Here is a 15,376-nt window from a genome sequence, read left to right as displayed (position 1 = left end):
ATCGTCAGCTGATCCTCCAGTGAACTGAGAAGGTTTATAGTCCTGTGAGTTCAACACTGCAGGACTCAGATCTGTCAGTCAGCACAGCAGAAACCACAAGCACCATGACTCTCATCACCATCCTCATCTGGACGCTGGCCTGCTGCTGTTTTACAGGTTGATTCACTCAGCAACATTTCAAACATGATGTGCTGCCTTTTCTCTCATTTCTGTCTGCTGATAAATGAATGATTTGTTTTTGTCTGCAGGATGCAGCGGTCAGGTGACTGTGACTCAGCCTGCAGTAGTGACATCTGCTCCAGAATCCACTGTCACTCTCTCCTGCAAAACAAACAGAGCTGTTTATACAGATACTCATGGTGATCGTATGTCCTGGTATCAACAGAAACCTGGACAGCCTCCAAAGCTCTTAATAAAACTTGTGAGCACTCGTGAATCAGGAACACCAGCTCGGTTTAGTGGCAGTGGAAGCAGCTCTGACTTCACTTTGACCATCAGTGGAGTTCAGACTGAAGATGCAGCAGTTTATTACTGTCAGAGTTACCACAGTGGTGGAGTGTTCACACAGTGATTTGTCATCGTACAAAAACCTCCCTCAGTCAGACTGCAGAGACACTGAGCTGTTACAGCAGGAACCGACTGTAGCTGCTGAAGAGGAAGAGACTCTGACACAGACCACTGAACACAGAGCTGACAGGAACCTCACCAAGCACCAACTAAAACACATCAACTTATAAACTAAACTATAAAGGCACCATCTCAGACTTTAACAATTCAATGGAAATTAAAGCACATCATGCTGGATATCCTTTTTGATTTTAAACTCCCCACGAACAGCATCATATCAAAAACTAAAAATTAAAAAAACTAAAATGTTCCTAGCAATACACGCTAGGAACATTTTTAGTTAAATAAAGACAATGCAGATCATTCTCCTCTTTGTTCATCCAGTATCAGTGGTGGAAGTACATTTACTCAAGTGCTGCACCAAAGTACAAATTTGAGGCACTTTACTTGAGTATTTCCACTCTTTGCCACTTTATACTGTTAACAGCATACTGTACTACATATGTTTGCCACTCGTTACCTTGTAGATTAAGATTTTACATGGAGGCTAAACAATATAATTGCTGATAAAATATTCCACTTTATTATAGATCCAATAGCACTTAAAGTAGCTAAATTCGCTTAACCATGACCCGCTTAATTTCTTAATTCATCAATAATATCCATTAATCAAAATTTTATATAATAATATGACACTGACAGGGGTCATTCTGCTTTTGTTGATAATACTTCCACACTTTCACATGAGGTTTTGGATGCAGGAATACTTTTTTTACATTGTGGTATTGTGGCTACTTTCATGTGACTGAATGGGCCTATTTCCTCCTGCACTGACCATGCACTGCCGCGCTGCTCCAGACCTGGTTATAATTGTTCGTCTCTTTTTGTGGTTATTTCGCTTAAATTCGCTAGAGGGCAGCGTTGATCAGATGTAGGATCGCAAATAGGATTTGAAGGGCTCATTACCTTCTCACATTATAGATACAGTTGCCTGTTAACATACTTTCAAGTCAATTTGAATGATATGAAGCATCACTACACATCACTGCACAGGCTGTCAGGTCCACTCTTCCTCTTTAGAGTCATAGCCTATAACCACATAGTGCTGATTCCACCTCCAAGCAGTTACAATCCCTCTTTAAAAAGTTCAGGTTGTGTTGCATTGACAGAAATGTTTCCGCCTTCTTTGGAGAAGTTGATCTTTAGCCATCGCGGAAGGAAAGTTGCACTAGTTCACAGCGCTATAAAAGCTCACGTTGTTCCTTGAACAGATTGCATTTTCTTTGCATGAAGGCTTCATGGTTCAGTTATCACTAATGCGCGCGCGTTCCTCGCAGCTCCTGAAGTCTGAAAATGAATGAACAGAGAAGAAACGCTTTAAAAACAGTACTGCAGTTGATGTGTCAACTTCTGTGGGTATGCGAGACTTACTTCAGCATTTTATTTTGTTTTTGTATTCCGACACTAAATATTGGCAATAACTTATTTATGATTATTATTTATGAAGTTACCATATACAAATTCTTGATATTTACATGCGTTTGAAATGATATAAAACAAGAGTTAAAAAGAGAAGAAATCTCCTGTCTGTCGTGTCCTGTCTGCCTCATATAATTTCACATGCCACTTGTCATGTGACACAAGAGTGCATGTGTCGACTCAAGTAGAGAGTAGAGTAGAGCACACGCACCTGAAGATTAATCTGTTTTCAAAACTACTTCATTTCATAATGTGAACTGTATTGTATTTTTTTTTTCTTTTTGTACGTTTTATATTATTTGATTCTGCCTTTTTTGGCAGTCATGTGACTCCGTTCTATTGTAATAAGCTCATGCCATGTTCTATGGTGACTATGTGAGTTTGGATGAAGTTACCCTGCAAGTATGAGTGTGGTCATTTTCTCATCTAACTCCTGGCAAGAAAACAAATAAACATATTTAGAATTGGTGAACTCTTCCTTTATCCCTTTAAAAAAAGGATGGGAGAATGTCAAAAGGGGAGCCTTGAGAGCTTCTAGGTGTTAGCCATGTCTTTTGTGTAATATTGAGTCTTGTTTTATTTAACAGGTGGTGGGGTTGGTGGTGGGCCTGAGTGGAGTCTACCTGCTGATGAAATACAAACAGAGCAGCTTATTTTTTTCTCACATCTACATCATCCTGCCAGCTGTCCTCGCTCTCGCCAGCGCTGTGTTCCTGGTGGCCACCGGGTGCCTCGGCACCTGGCTGAGCCTCAGGGATTCCACCTTTCTGCAGGGGCTGGTAAGGTTGTGTGTGTGTGTGTGTGTGTGTGTGTGTGTGTAAACGTGGGTATTTGTACCTGCATCAGCGCTTGGGCTGTACATAATAACGTGTTTTCTTCTCCAGTTTGTTTATCTGCTAGTTTTGGTCTTCTGTCTGGAAAGTACGGCTTCAGCGTTGGCTTATTTTCACTCTACAAAGGTATACAAGATGCACAAAAATTTATGTGCTCTGGACAGTTGTGTTTTCATGACACAGTAGATTATTCGGGAACAAAAACTGCATGTTTATGTACTTTGTGTGTACTTCCTTTTTGTTTAGCTGGATTCAGAGATAGCTCCCCTCAGTGGGGTGTTTCAGAAATACTCAGGCAGCAGCCAGGACCCCAACTCTCGAGCTGTGGATGCTACACAAGAAGAGGTGTGTGTTAACTCATGTGAATTGGGTCACATTGAAATCCACATACCCCAAGCATGTTTGTATCTGGTGTGCAAAATGTGTAAAATATTACGTACCATTTCAAAAGGTTCACAACACTATGAAAACTATCCAAAGCAACAGCCTATATATATATACCTGATTATAATACCAATATAGCCTATAATTTGACATGAAAACAAGCAGCAACAAGTGAAGCTGAGTGTTGAAGCCAGTGTTCAAGCACTTTGGGTTGCATTTCCTCTAATGGCCACTAGATGCTGTCTTGAAAATGGAAGTTCCCAACCCTCAGGCCTCAAATCACCCATTCATGAACTTATGGTGCCATCACACAATAACTCTCACATCTCACACAAGATCTATTTTGGAAGATTATTCTTATTGATAGTGATAGAATTTTTTGTCTTTTGTCCCTGTTAGCTGCAGTGTTGTGGTGTCCATGACTACAGAGACTGGCTGGAAACCTACTGGTTTAATCGCACAGGAGGACTCTTGGTTCCTCGCAGCTGCTGCAACTCTACTTTTCCCTTCTGCAATGGCACTGTGGCCCAGCCATGGCAGCTTTACCCTCAGGTAGACATGTCTAGATAACGTCAACACTCATGAACATAAAAAAACCCTCCAGCGTGAATGACTGGACCCCTCTGTTGCTCTTTCTTTCTCTTCTCTCTCTTTCAGGGCTGCCAGGTGAAGCTGGAGATGTCCTTTCAGTTTGTGCTGAGTTTTATCATCTGGGGCTCCCCACTGGTTTTTGTGGTGGAGGTGCGAAAGACTTCACAACATTTTCACACAGTATTTTTTATACACTTCATGCAAAATGCACCCTGAGTGAAAAACAAAACACAGATAGAGAGGGGCTTTTACTACTTTAGACGGGTGGTTCCTTAAAGCTGCAGTAATTTATTTTCTACATTTTATTTTAGCCAAGCTGCATACACAACATTGACATTGGAAAATGTGGTTTCAAACAATGGCCTATTTGCGCATCCAGCATATACAGAGCAACACTAGCATTAATATTTCTGACCACCCAGTAAATTTAAGTACAGTATTCACTCTCCTTTAGCTCTGTTTTTGGTCTCAACCAATTCCTGAGGGAAATATCTGGCTCTTTAGTTGCTAAATGCTCCACTGTGTTTACCAGCTAGTCACTAACTGTGTCCGTCTGCCGTTTGATGTTAGCCAGTTAGTGTACTATGGCTGTAACTGATGATTATTTTCATTATTGATTTATCTGACAATTATTTTCTCGATGTATTATTGGGTCCATAAAATGTCAGAAAAAGCCAAAAACAATTTGTTTATTCTCATAGAGGTAATCTTTAGTTAAACAACGCCTGAAAAAAGTCATCAAAATTGTTGCGGATTAATCTTCGGTCGATCAACTGTCTACAGTGAATTTTTCAGAGCTCTTTCACTCAAAACAACTGCTTGAAACAAACCTGATGAGAGAAGTGAGCCAAAACAGTAAAACCAAAACAATGAGCACTGTTATGCTCTTAATTTAATTTTAAATGAATGAAGTTCAGATGAACATTTCAGCTCTATTAGAATGACTAAATACCGGAGACACAAAATCCCCTCATGGAGTGCTGGTGGTCAGAATTATTCACTTTTCTCATCACAAATTAATGTTGTGAATACATTTTGATTAATTGCATGCTGCAGTAATATGGAATCTAATTATTCCAATGAAAAAAGAAGTTCATCGTTTTAATTTGGCAGATAACCAGAATCCTCCACTCCTTTCTTTCCTCTCATCATGCAGGTTGTATTGTTTCTGACGGTGGCACAGATGATGAAGGACCAACCACTGATGGAATATCAAGTACTGTACAAAAACTAAAGGCCGTGTGACACATGGGACAGCATTGTACTTTGCACGGACACTATAATACTTCATTGTATGTCATATTATATTGTGTAAATGTGCATCAAATTATTATTGGGACTGTTTTTAGACTCTCACTACTGCTGATTAATGCAGGTTTACTCCAGTACACAACAAAACATCTAACATTTGGTGAAAGGTATTTTGAGTAATGCAGTTGTTTTGTTACTTATTGGTATTTCTGACACCAAAAAGATGACCATGGTGTATACAAAGCTTTACTGTTTAAAATATACTGTTGTACCATTCAGTCTTTGTATTTGTAGACTCAACAATGTCGTATGATACTGCTGAGTTTTAATAAAAAGGCAAACAATTCTTACTGATGCATCACATCTTTAGTCTGGTGAATATGAGTTGTTGCCATCAGGTTGAAGCCTTTTTTGCTGACCTATGTCAGGATGTCTTTTATATCCTCCAGCATAGCTCTTGTTAAACAAATCATGACATGTGATATGATGGTTTGAGTCTGGGTATGTAAGGTAACATTGTGTTATCCTTGCAGTTATTGTATACAGAGCAGTTTTTAATTTTTAATTTCTGAAGGGACAATAAACTCAAATCCCTTGTATTTACCACATTTCTTGTCTTGTTCTGTATATCCTGCACTCACTGCATTGTCCCTAAAAGTAGAGCGTCTCTGCGAGTATTACAAGGTACAAAATACGTATACTGGTTACATATCACACTGTATCTGCACCCCCTCAGCCAAATGATTAAAGTTCAGATTAGTTTAGCCGAAGGATAGTTGCAAAATCAATTTGACCAATGCAGTATTTATTTTGCAGCAGGCATACAACAAGTATAGAAGACCATGCATCCAAGCATCTTGCTGCAGGAAATGTAACGTAGTTCAATTCATATCTGATGTGCCTGTTACAGCATGGTTTATTCCAATTAACCAGTATTGATATATCCAATAAAAATGCTTATAGAGACAGCATTGTTAGTCTCCATGATATTACAATTCTTTACAAACTGAAAAGGATCTGCATGAAGAAAATTAGCATCCTTAATGTGGTTGCTTCATGGATTGGTAGCCTAATTATTTTAAGGAACTCTGAATATATAACAAAACCCACAATTTATCTGTATTATAGTGGCGCGTGTTGACCATGGATGTTGACCATGGATGTTGACCACGCCGTCTCCTCCGCAGAGGCGTGGCTGGACGCGAGTGGGCGTGGTGGGCTTCGTCACGTAGCTCCTTCTCGGCTTCTTCACTACGTGAGGCTGACTTGGAGGGAAGTGAACGTCGTTAAGAAAGGAAATAACAGGAGAAAAGAGCAGAAACAGAAAATACCCTCATAAAGCTGGTAAGATGTAAAATGTTGGCATATGTTTCCTGAAGCCTCTCAGCTGTATACTTTGATATTTTGATGTTAGTAGGTTTGTCTGCCATGCCGCTCTCGCGGCCCTGGAGCCGTTGATTAGCTAGCGGTGGCTAACGTTAGCCTCCGTGGCCTGTTAGCAGGCCGCTGGGGTTTAGGCGCGGGGACAGAAATGCAGTGATCCAACGCTCTCCAAAATAGGGGCACGGTGCTCTACGTTAGCTAGCCGGCAAAAGACCGCCACGTAATCTATCCTATTTACGTAATACGAGTGGTTGTGTTGTCTGTATGCAATGAAGTACAGAATAGTAACGTTGTGCTCTGTTTTTGACGAACCTGGTTGGACGTAATGTTTACTCTTCTAACTAGAGAAGGGAGTGAGCTTGCAGCTGGCTAGCTTGCTAATAGCGTTAACGCTAGTTAGGCCTCTGCACGTTTCCGAGTTAGAGATCAACTCCTGAATTGATGTGCTGTTGACCTGTGATAGAAACGCAAATGCACAATTGTGGTTGCAGAAGACGATGTTAGGCTATTTCTGTAATCATTTTAGTGTTAGCCATCATTGCTGGCCCAATCTGTGACGTTAACCCGAAGCAATATCGCCCGTTTGTAGCGCTGCAAAATATTGGAGAAATATCTGTCATCAGATTCTCTGACAGCTTCAACTGCTGTCTCAGTGTGAGCTACTACTGAAAACACTAGAGTAATGTTGCTCATCCAGAGAAAGCAGGTCAAATTGTGATGAAGCTGGCTGATATATCCACCATACATAATACACCAAATAGCACTTATTCATTCAAATACTGCACGTCCAAATTCTGACCCAACCCTCTTTCCACAACAGCTCCACTTTGAGGCACCCCTTTCCTCTGGATACTAAACAAAACACTGGCACATTATACTAGTTTTCCACTAGGAGTACTGGTGCTTATTAATTAAAAAAAGTAGAAGCACCATTAAATTGAAATCCATTACAGCATACCCATACTTTCTCATATTGTGAGTGACCAATGTTTTCGTACAGAAAATGTTATGATTTTATTGTCATCTGGGATAATTCTTTGAGACATTAATGACGGGTGCAGAGAGACTTATGTACTTTTATTTATATAATAAGCTTAATAATAAGCTCTTTAAAATTGGTAAGCTACATTGTAAATAAAAAGGTGGACGCATCCTGCTTTTGCATCGATGGAGGTTTGAAAGAAAATTTCTGGCCTCTGTGCATGTCTTTTGTTTTAGCCATTACATGAGACTGACCACTTTGCACCAACATTAGCTGTCCGGTTACATGCAGAGTAATTTCATGATGCACAGTTCGTTGATTATAACAAACAGATGTGGCTCAGAGCAGTTAGATGGTGAATGTTATCAAGCGTGCAACGATACACACAACAATACAAATTGATCACTTAAGAAAGAAGCCAGTAGTAATTATTTAAACAGCCCCTTTTTATCGTTGCTTAGGAGACATTACAAGAGTCTGCACCACTTTGTAGCATCATTCATCTGCATTGAACTTGGTGCTACTTAAAAAATTGATTTGGCTGGAAAAACCCTTTTCAGCTATGTAATAGTTAGCTGGGATATCCTTTTAAAACGTAATCGTTTAACTTTTCTACAACGTTTACATACATTTCCAGGGATGTTTTTTCTTATTTAAGGGGAAAAAAAACAGGTATCATGTGTTCGTTAATCATCTGGTTGTTGTCAAGTGTATATTAATGTTGTGTTCTTCAGACAGCAAGTTTGCCTGTTTGCTCGCTGCCACACTGACAGAGTTGTTTGATTTTGTGTTATCCCCACGCAGCCTCAGGAGCAGTGAAGTGTCTTCATGGCAGTTCGTCGAGGACACATTAAGTACTTGAAAGTGAGTATGAGATCTCAGCTCCCATTTCAAACAGTGCCCCGTCTGTGACCATACCAACTGAATGTTAGCGCGATCAGATATTTTAGATGGTTGAGAAAGCATTGAATGCTTCATTCACTTTATATGGTAGCAATCGCAGTTGTGTCTATGTTAAGAAATTTGGCTGCTGGAAATGTACAGACTCACCATAAAGTGTCACTTCATGCTGAACCTTGGACAGAGCCTTGTGGTAAATTTGTGTAAAAGATGTCATGACACACATACACAGTGATCTGTTGTTATTTTGCTGCAACTAATGATTTAATATGCTTTAAAAGTGAGAGAGCATTAAGAGAAATCGAAAAGACACATGCATGTCAGTTCCCACCGGCTATGCCCATGTTTAGTGGTTTAATACAGGACTCTCATTCATCCTCTCAGGCAGTGTATCTTACCCACCAGAATACACAATCGCAACCCTTCTTTTGCATGAATGGACCTCTGTCAGGTTGACCGCTGGACTGGGTCCCTTTTCAGGCCTGATTCCATTTCAGCCACCAGCAAATGTGTCCATCAGGACACGCTCTGCTGCACAGATAGCGGAAGCAACCTTTTTTTTAAAGTATTTTGAACTCAGGCTCCATTCTTGTTGTGGGCACTTAACATTGTTAACTGAACTAATCTCAGACCCTTTAGACTGATTGTCAGACTAGACTGCAGATGGACATGTGACTGATGTTATCTGGGGTTAAAAGAGTTGGTTACTTACGCTGCAAATGTAAAACGCGTGTGGCCTTTATATTGCATTGCATTATATTCCATTGTTTAAATTTCAAGTTGGCATTGAAACCAATTTGCAGCTTAAATCCAGTCACATGTTTGTGTAATGTAATTAGTTACCAGTGGCCTTGAACCTTTTGACCCCTGGTTTTAAAAACGAATTACACTACATGGACACTCTTATCCATTGTCGACCAAAAAGTACCAGGAACTATGGAACTAGAGGAACTAAACTAGGAACTGAAAGGTGTACATTACTGCATACACTTCCACCACATTCGAAGAACAGTGAAGAACGGCGGCACAATTTAAACCTAATTTCCTGTAATACGGAAACAGTCATCCTGTTTTTTTTCTTACTGTGACGCGACTCTGTTTGAGTTGGATGTAATGAATGAATGAAACAGAGACGTACAGAGGTGGAAAAGGCTGAAAACTAAACATTGTGTCTCCAAAACACAATGTGCTGCGTGTTAGATGGTTATTTATTTCAGCTTTAGAAAGTAATCACAATGAAACTATCAGCAAGTTTAATTTCTCAGCAAGAAATGTCTAAACCACGTCCTAATATCTTTACTACAGTACTTCCTTTTGATGAATGAAGAGGTTGCTGACAATATAAGTGGAAGAAGCTGCTGCTACTCCATCCTCCTTTGGAAAGTACTTCCCCTGGAGTTTTTCGTGCTATTTTAACAAAATTTAGACCCTGCTTCTTTTGGGTTGGCTGATAATTCTATGTGCTTTTCATGAATTTGCGTAATGGTTGAGCAATTAACCACAAACGGACTCGTCTTTTTTAAAGAGTAGACGTGGGGGAAAAACATTTCAACATGTCTGTTTCATGCCTGTTGTGTTATCGTACCAGCTGTATGCTCTAGCTTGTGTGTTACTGTATCCCTTTCAGTTATGTAAAGGGGTTGTTTGAGGTAGCAGGGTAGAGATGAGGTCAGAGAAGCCTGAAGAGTATAAATTATAGGTTTTTGGTTTATGGGACACTGATTTGTTTTATTCTATTTTGACTTTGTGCTGCTGGCCACTGAACAGCGAACTACATTTTAATCTGAAAATAATGTGTTTGAATTTAATTCCTTTAGCGTCTTCCCTGTCTGGGTGCAGAATGGACAGCCTTTAGAGACTTGTATGTTTTTAGAGGGAGATCAGTCTGTTTGTAAGGCTGTGTAAGGCTGCAACTAATGATAACTTTCATTATCGATGAATCTGCCAAATGGTTTATTAATTCAGTGATTAACTGTTTTATCTATAAAATGTGAGAACATAGTGAAAATTCCCATTAAACATTTCCACCAACAGTCAAAAACGATGTATTCAGTTTACTTTCGTACATGAAAAAGAAAAGATCAACTCGTCAAATCTGAGAAGCTGGGACTCGTAAATGTTTGGCATTTTTGCTTGATGAATGACTGAAATGATTAGATAGTTAGCTCTAGTTTCAGATCTATTTCTGCGTACCCTGTGTGCTTACCTTGCTATTGTGCTTTTCTGCCCACCAGGCCGACCTGCAGGAGGTGTATGACATGTCTAACGGTTATGAAGACCACATGGGAGGGGACGAGGGGAAGGACGCCAAGACCAACCTGATAGTGAACTACCTGCCTCAGAGCATGACGCAGGACGAGCTGCGGAGCCTCTTCAGCAGCATCGGAGAGGTGGAGTCTGCCAAGCTGATCCGAGACAAAGTCGCAGGTATGCTACGCTCTGAAGTGATAAGACCTGTGACAGACCAGAACGACGCTTAAACATGAGATTTCGTTTTTAAAATGGGAAAGGATTTGTGTTATAGACTTAACACAGACTGAATATATCAGTGGTGGTTCAGCGTTATGACTCATTTTTCAAATGACCTTGTCTTTATTGGCAGGATATCCACTGGCTCCTCTGTCCTCAGTGATTTTATAATGTAATTTTTATTTGAACAATATCCCAAATTGATTTTCTGCTTGAGTTGCGTAGTACTTTCTCGAAGTTTTTCTACCACCACAAAGTTTTTATTTATTCCAACCAGTCCAACCCTGTTTATCTGTAGACAGCTTCTTTGTTTGTTTGTTTAGACTAGCATGCAATGTTAAGATTTGTTTTTGTTTTGAAATATTTATTTGTTTGCAGATTTTTTTTTAACTATACAACGTTTTTTTGTTTTATTTTATTGTTTTCCTTTTTTTTTCTCTAGGCCACAGTTTAGGGTACGGATTTGTTAACTATCTTAACCCTAGTGATGCAGACAGAGCTATCAGTACACTGAATGGACTAAGGCTACAGTCCAAAACTATCAAGGTAACGTGCAATAAGGTGTTCTACAATTCTCAAACCAAAGATGTCATGTCATATAACTCTCCTGTGGCTCCTGTGCTGTCCGCTAACTAGCTAGTACATGTCAGCCCGAGGAAGTGATACTGCTTTTACAGCTCACTTACTGCCCTATCTGACATGTCTGTTGAGTTTGACTTTAATTTTACTTATCTTATTTGACACATTCTGTCAAATTCAATGTGTTTCATGTATTTAATTCCTAAAAAGTACCTTTTCAGTTTGATTTCATTTTTTTTGTTGCTGTAGTGTTCTTTTATGCTTCTGACTCCACTCATTTTTTGCGAAGACTTAATACCTAAAACCACTTAGTTTGTTTATCAGATCATTTTATTCAAAGTCCAAAAGTGTTGTTTTTGATAAATAGACAAGATGAATGATTTGATGATTGTAATCCATAAAACACCTGATATAAAGCCCTTGTAAATCCAAAAGTATGTTAACAGATTTAAGTACTCATACGTTTGCTAGTTTTTTTATTACTTTGCTTTGTACATGTGTATCAGTAGAGTTTTAATGAGGCAATTGTTGCTTCCTGTTGCCAGGTTTCATATGCACGGCCCAGCTCTGATACAATAAAGGATGCCAACCTATATATCAGCGGCCTGCCAAAGTCCATGACCCAGAAGGACGTGGAGGACATGTTTTCACGTTATGGACACATCATTAACTCCCGAGTACTTGTTGACCAGGCTACAGGTACGACAGGTGAATGACTTCCTTACTATTCAAAAATTCTCTTCAATAACAGATTTGTGTGAGGGAAAAAAAGCAGTAGTTATGGTGCTTCTATCAGAATAGGCTGTCAACAGCTCCTCTCTAATACCAAGGTGGGTCCCGCGGGGTGGCTTTTATCCGGTTCGACAAGCGGGCAGAGGCGGAGGATGCCGTCAAAAATCTGAATGGCCAAAAACCACCTGGAGCCTCTGAGCCAATCACAGTGAAATTTGCTGCCAACCCAAACCAGGCGAAGAACACGCAGCTCATCTCTCAGCTCTACCACAACCAGTCCCGACGCTTCGGGGGGCCCTTACACCACCAGGCACAGCGTTTTAGGTGAGGGAACGTTTACATACACTAAGTAGGACTTGAGCTTTGTTTTAGTCTTGTGATAACTTAATAACCTCATGTATCTACAGAAACTCCGTATAAATAACGCGAGGAAACGTGTTGAAAAACAGCCGACGCATCAGTCAAATCCAAAACATGAAGTTGATAATCGATAATGAAAATAATAAGTTGCAGCCCTAAAATGAACAGGTCATTATATTATTAAAGAAACTGTCGTGGTTGTGACAGACTTCCATTGTGGTTTCAGTGTTATTGATGAATACACATGTACCTAAACCTTCTCATTTCCAGGTTCTCCCCCATGGGTGTTGATCACATGGGCAGCATGGGAGGCGTCAGCGTCCCTGGGAACTCCACCTCCGGCTGGTGCATCTTCATCTACAACCTGGGCCAGGACGCCGACGAGAGCATCCTTTGGCAGATGTTCGGCCCCTTCGGCGCTGTCACAAACGTCAAGGTGATCCGAGACTTCAACACCAACAAGTGCAAGGGCTTCGGCTTCGTTACCATGACGAACTACGAGGAGGCAGCCATGGCCATCGCCAGCCTGAACGGCTACCGGCTCGGAGACAAGATGCTGCAAGTGTCCTTTAAGACCAGCAAGGGCCACAAGTAGCTGGACAATCGGGTGTAGAGGAGAGATGGAAATGACCTGCGCCGGGCTTTTATTGCAGAGAGCAGAAGTACGTGTCTGTAAAGTCAGACACATCTGTTTGGGTTTTAGTGTATTCAGAGTTACATGAGACGTTCACTCTTCTGCACCTTTATACTTGTTTAAAAGAGTGTTTTTTTTTTCATCTTTATACTCATGCTTGTGGCTTGAGGACACTCAGTAGTTTTAATTTTTATGGAGGGAATGGAGAGGGCAAAATCCCATGATACCCCCAAGATAACTTTTGAAAATGATCTAAAAAGCTAAATTACTGTCTGTATGTGTTGCATGTATACCTGTGGGGACTAGAAAAAGGACGAAGGCAAATGGTTCTTAGCAGTACACTGAAAATATGGAGCGCAAGGAAAGCCCTACAAATTGTTCTCCAAGTGTCGAGATTTTAGCAGATGATTTAGTGTAAAGAAGGATAAGAACAATATTTGGCCTGTAGCCAGTGGTTGTTTTATTTTTGGAAAAGCTGTGCTCTTTTCTGGATCCTCGTCATAAGTAGAAATAGATGCCTTAAATTATCATCCAGTGGACACATAGACCTACAATACCACTCACCGTCTCGAGTCAATCTAAGAGCAAAGCACTTTTAACCAATCTGTTTTAGGTTACTATGAATATCAGTCTTTTTTGATGTTAATCTATGACTTTTGCTCGCCCTCGTACCAGGTTAACACTTTAAAACATGACGAGCTCTGGAGGGAAATGTTTGTTTTTGTTGTCCCTGTGTAAAGTGTCTTTTTATTATAAGTTGTATTTCAGGAGAGTCCTGGTGAATATGAACCCCAGTCAATTAGTAGGGAATTAAGATGGACCAAAGGCAGGGAGAGATTTGATCATATAACCCCTGAGCAGATTTTCACAAGGTAAATTTACACCTTTATGTTTTTTTTCTTTTTCTTTGAAGAGGTACTAAGGTTATATCTGACGCTGACTGGGAGCAACATCACTTTGGCTCAGTTTGCCGTTCTGTTTTCTTTTTATTTTGGTTTATTTGTTTTCTTTTTGTTTGGATTTTTTTTTCTTTCTAAAGGCATAGACTTTTATTTGTTACACTGTAAGTTACAAACTTGTTTTAACGAGTGCTTATCTCAAGTTTGGAGAGAAATTAATGGCCTTTGTTAATGATTTCAGTTTAGATTTGCTTTCTTTTCTTTTCATTTTGTTTTGATTGTTTCACTTTGAGCATAAACCATTAAATTTTATTTCTTTTCGCTGAAAGTTTTGTTTGGTTTGTTTCTTTTTTTATTTACCTTTTTTTAGATTTGGTTTGAAGTTTTGTTCTATTATTTTTCTAGTCTGCAGTGACGATAAAAGATCCCTGGTCAAACAAAAACAGGCTGTTATAAAAAGTGTTTCTACTGGAGGCTTTTAAACGTCTGAGACGGGCTTAAATTAACAATATATGGACCAATGTTAGTTGAGATAGTTATTTAACCTGTACACAGACACTTGAAGGAAAGCGATTGTCCTGCAAACATTTCATGAAGCTACTTTTCTATGATTGCCTGATGAGTTTGAACCACTGAAGAGAAACATAATTAGCAAGTTATAATTAGAAGCTTTATGTTGGCACTTTTGGTACAGTCGTCTTTTCAGCAGTTGTAAGTTGAATGTCCGGCTTATTTATGGACATCTGGCTCAGTAAATCTGATGTTTGGTACCCGTCTGTTTGGGGAGAGGCGATTTACATTTAGATGAAACTTGATTTGTCGGCTTGAGTGTAGTTATCTAAAATGAAGCCAGATTTGTTGTGCATCAGCTGTGTTTGATATTTCAACACGGCAAATAAGTATTCACTGTTCACTTGAAGATGTAGGCCTTTAGACCCAAACCCATTACTCTGATCTTTGTCTAACGGGGATTACTGTGAACAAGTGAGGACTTGGCTTTGTTTACTTGCTCAGTGAAACACTTCTGATATCATCCATTTAGAAAAGATCATTGGCATATCACAGCTAATCTTGTTATAGTGGTGAGTATGGTAGATTGTCTTGTTCTCCGAGGTGGTTGAAAGGTGGAGCTTTAGCATCGGTACTGTAATTGTTCTTGAGCCAACCACAAATTGAACAGAGGAACCACTTGGTGATAGTTACAAGCATCAAAAGATTCCTGGGAGCAGTACCTGCTCACACTTTTTAGGATTCACTTTATAAAAACTTTTTTTCCCCCCTTAGCAATAATTCCCCGGACGCTTCATTAAATCCCTCTTTAATCTGTGTGCCC

The 15,376-nt window shown here is 39.8% G+C and overlaps 2 protein-coding genes and 4 gene segments (V, D, J or C); 4 read left to right on the top strand and 2 right to left on the bottom strand.

The window, feature by feature from the left end:
- Positions 1-15,376, bottom strand: part of LOC139298190 (Ig kappa chain V-III region MOPC 63-like) — a 53,473-nt gene that overhangs the window by 13,157 nt on the left and 24,940 nt on the right.
- The window catches only part of LOC139298191 (Ig kappa chain V-III region MOPC 63-like), a 54,688-nt gene that overhangs the window by 17,746 nt on the left and 21,566 nt on the right, over positions 1-15,376 (top strand).
- LOC139298187 (Ig kappa chain V-III region MOPC 63-like) overlaps positions 1-15,376 on the top strand; it is a 45,016-nt gene that overhangs the window by 11,142 nt on the left and 18,498 nt on the right.
- LOC139298189 (Ig kappa chain V-III region MOPC 63-like) overlaps positions 1-15,376 on the bottom strand; it is a 33,763-nt gene that overhangs the window by 2,114 nt on the left and 16,273 nt on the right.
- On the top strand, positions 1,921-5,675 carry tspan37 (tetraspanin 37). Its single transcript, XM_070921104.1, has 7 exons — positions 1,921-1,983; positions 2,634-2,825; positions 2,931-3,005; positions 3,126-3,224; positions 3,663-3,815; positions 3,921-4,004; positions 5,011-5,675. The coding sequence occupies exons 1-7, from the start codon at positions 1,921-1,923 to the stop codon at positions 5,086-5,088; spliced, it is 744 nt and encodes a 247-aa protein (XP_070777205.1). The 3' UTR covers positions 5,089-5,675.
- Positions 6,381-14,311, top strand: elavl1a (ELAV like RNA binding protein 1a). Of its 2 annotated transcripts, none has more exons than XM_070921102.1 (7): positions 6,381-6,449; positions 8,275-8,334; positions 10,605-10,797; positions 11,282-11,385; positions 11,964-12,117; positions 12,249-12,474; positions 12,781-14,311. In XM_070921102.1, exons 2-7 carry the CDS (start codon positions 8,299-8,301, stop codon positions 13,103-13,105), a joined length of 1,038 nt encoding a protein of 345 aa, XP_070777203.1. In that variant the 5' UTR covers positions 6,381-6,449; positions 8,275-8,298; the 3' UTR covers positions 13,106-14,311. The 2 variants fall into 2 exon arrangements, with proteins under 2 accessions (XP_070777203.1, XP_070777202.1); XM_070921101.1 differs by having other exon boundaries at positions 11,964-12,126.

Source organism: Enoplosus armatus, chromosome 15, assembly GCF_043641665.1.
Source record: "Enoplosus armatus isolate fEnoArm2 chromosome 15, fEnoArm2.hap1, whole genome shotgun sequence".
In the NCBI taxonomy this organism is placed as follows: domain Eukaryota; kingdom Metazoa; phylum Chordata; class Actinopteri; order Centrarchiformes; family Enoplosidae; genus Enoplosus; species Enoplosus armatus.
The sequence above is the reverse complement of the archived record's forward strand: the minus strand, read 5'-3'. Positions and strand labels throughout refer to the sequence as shown.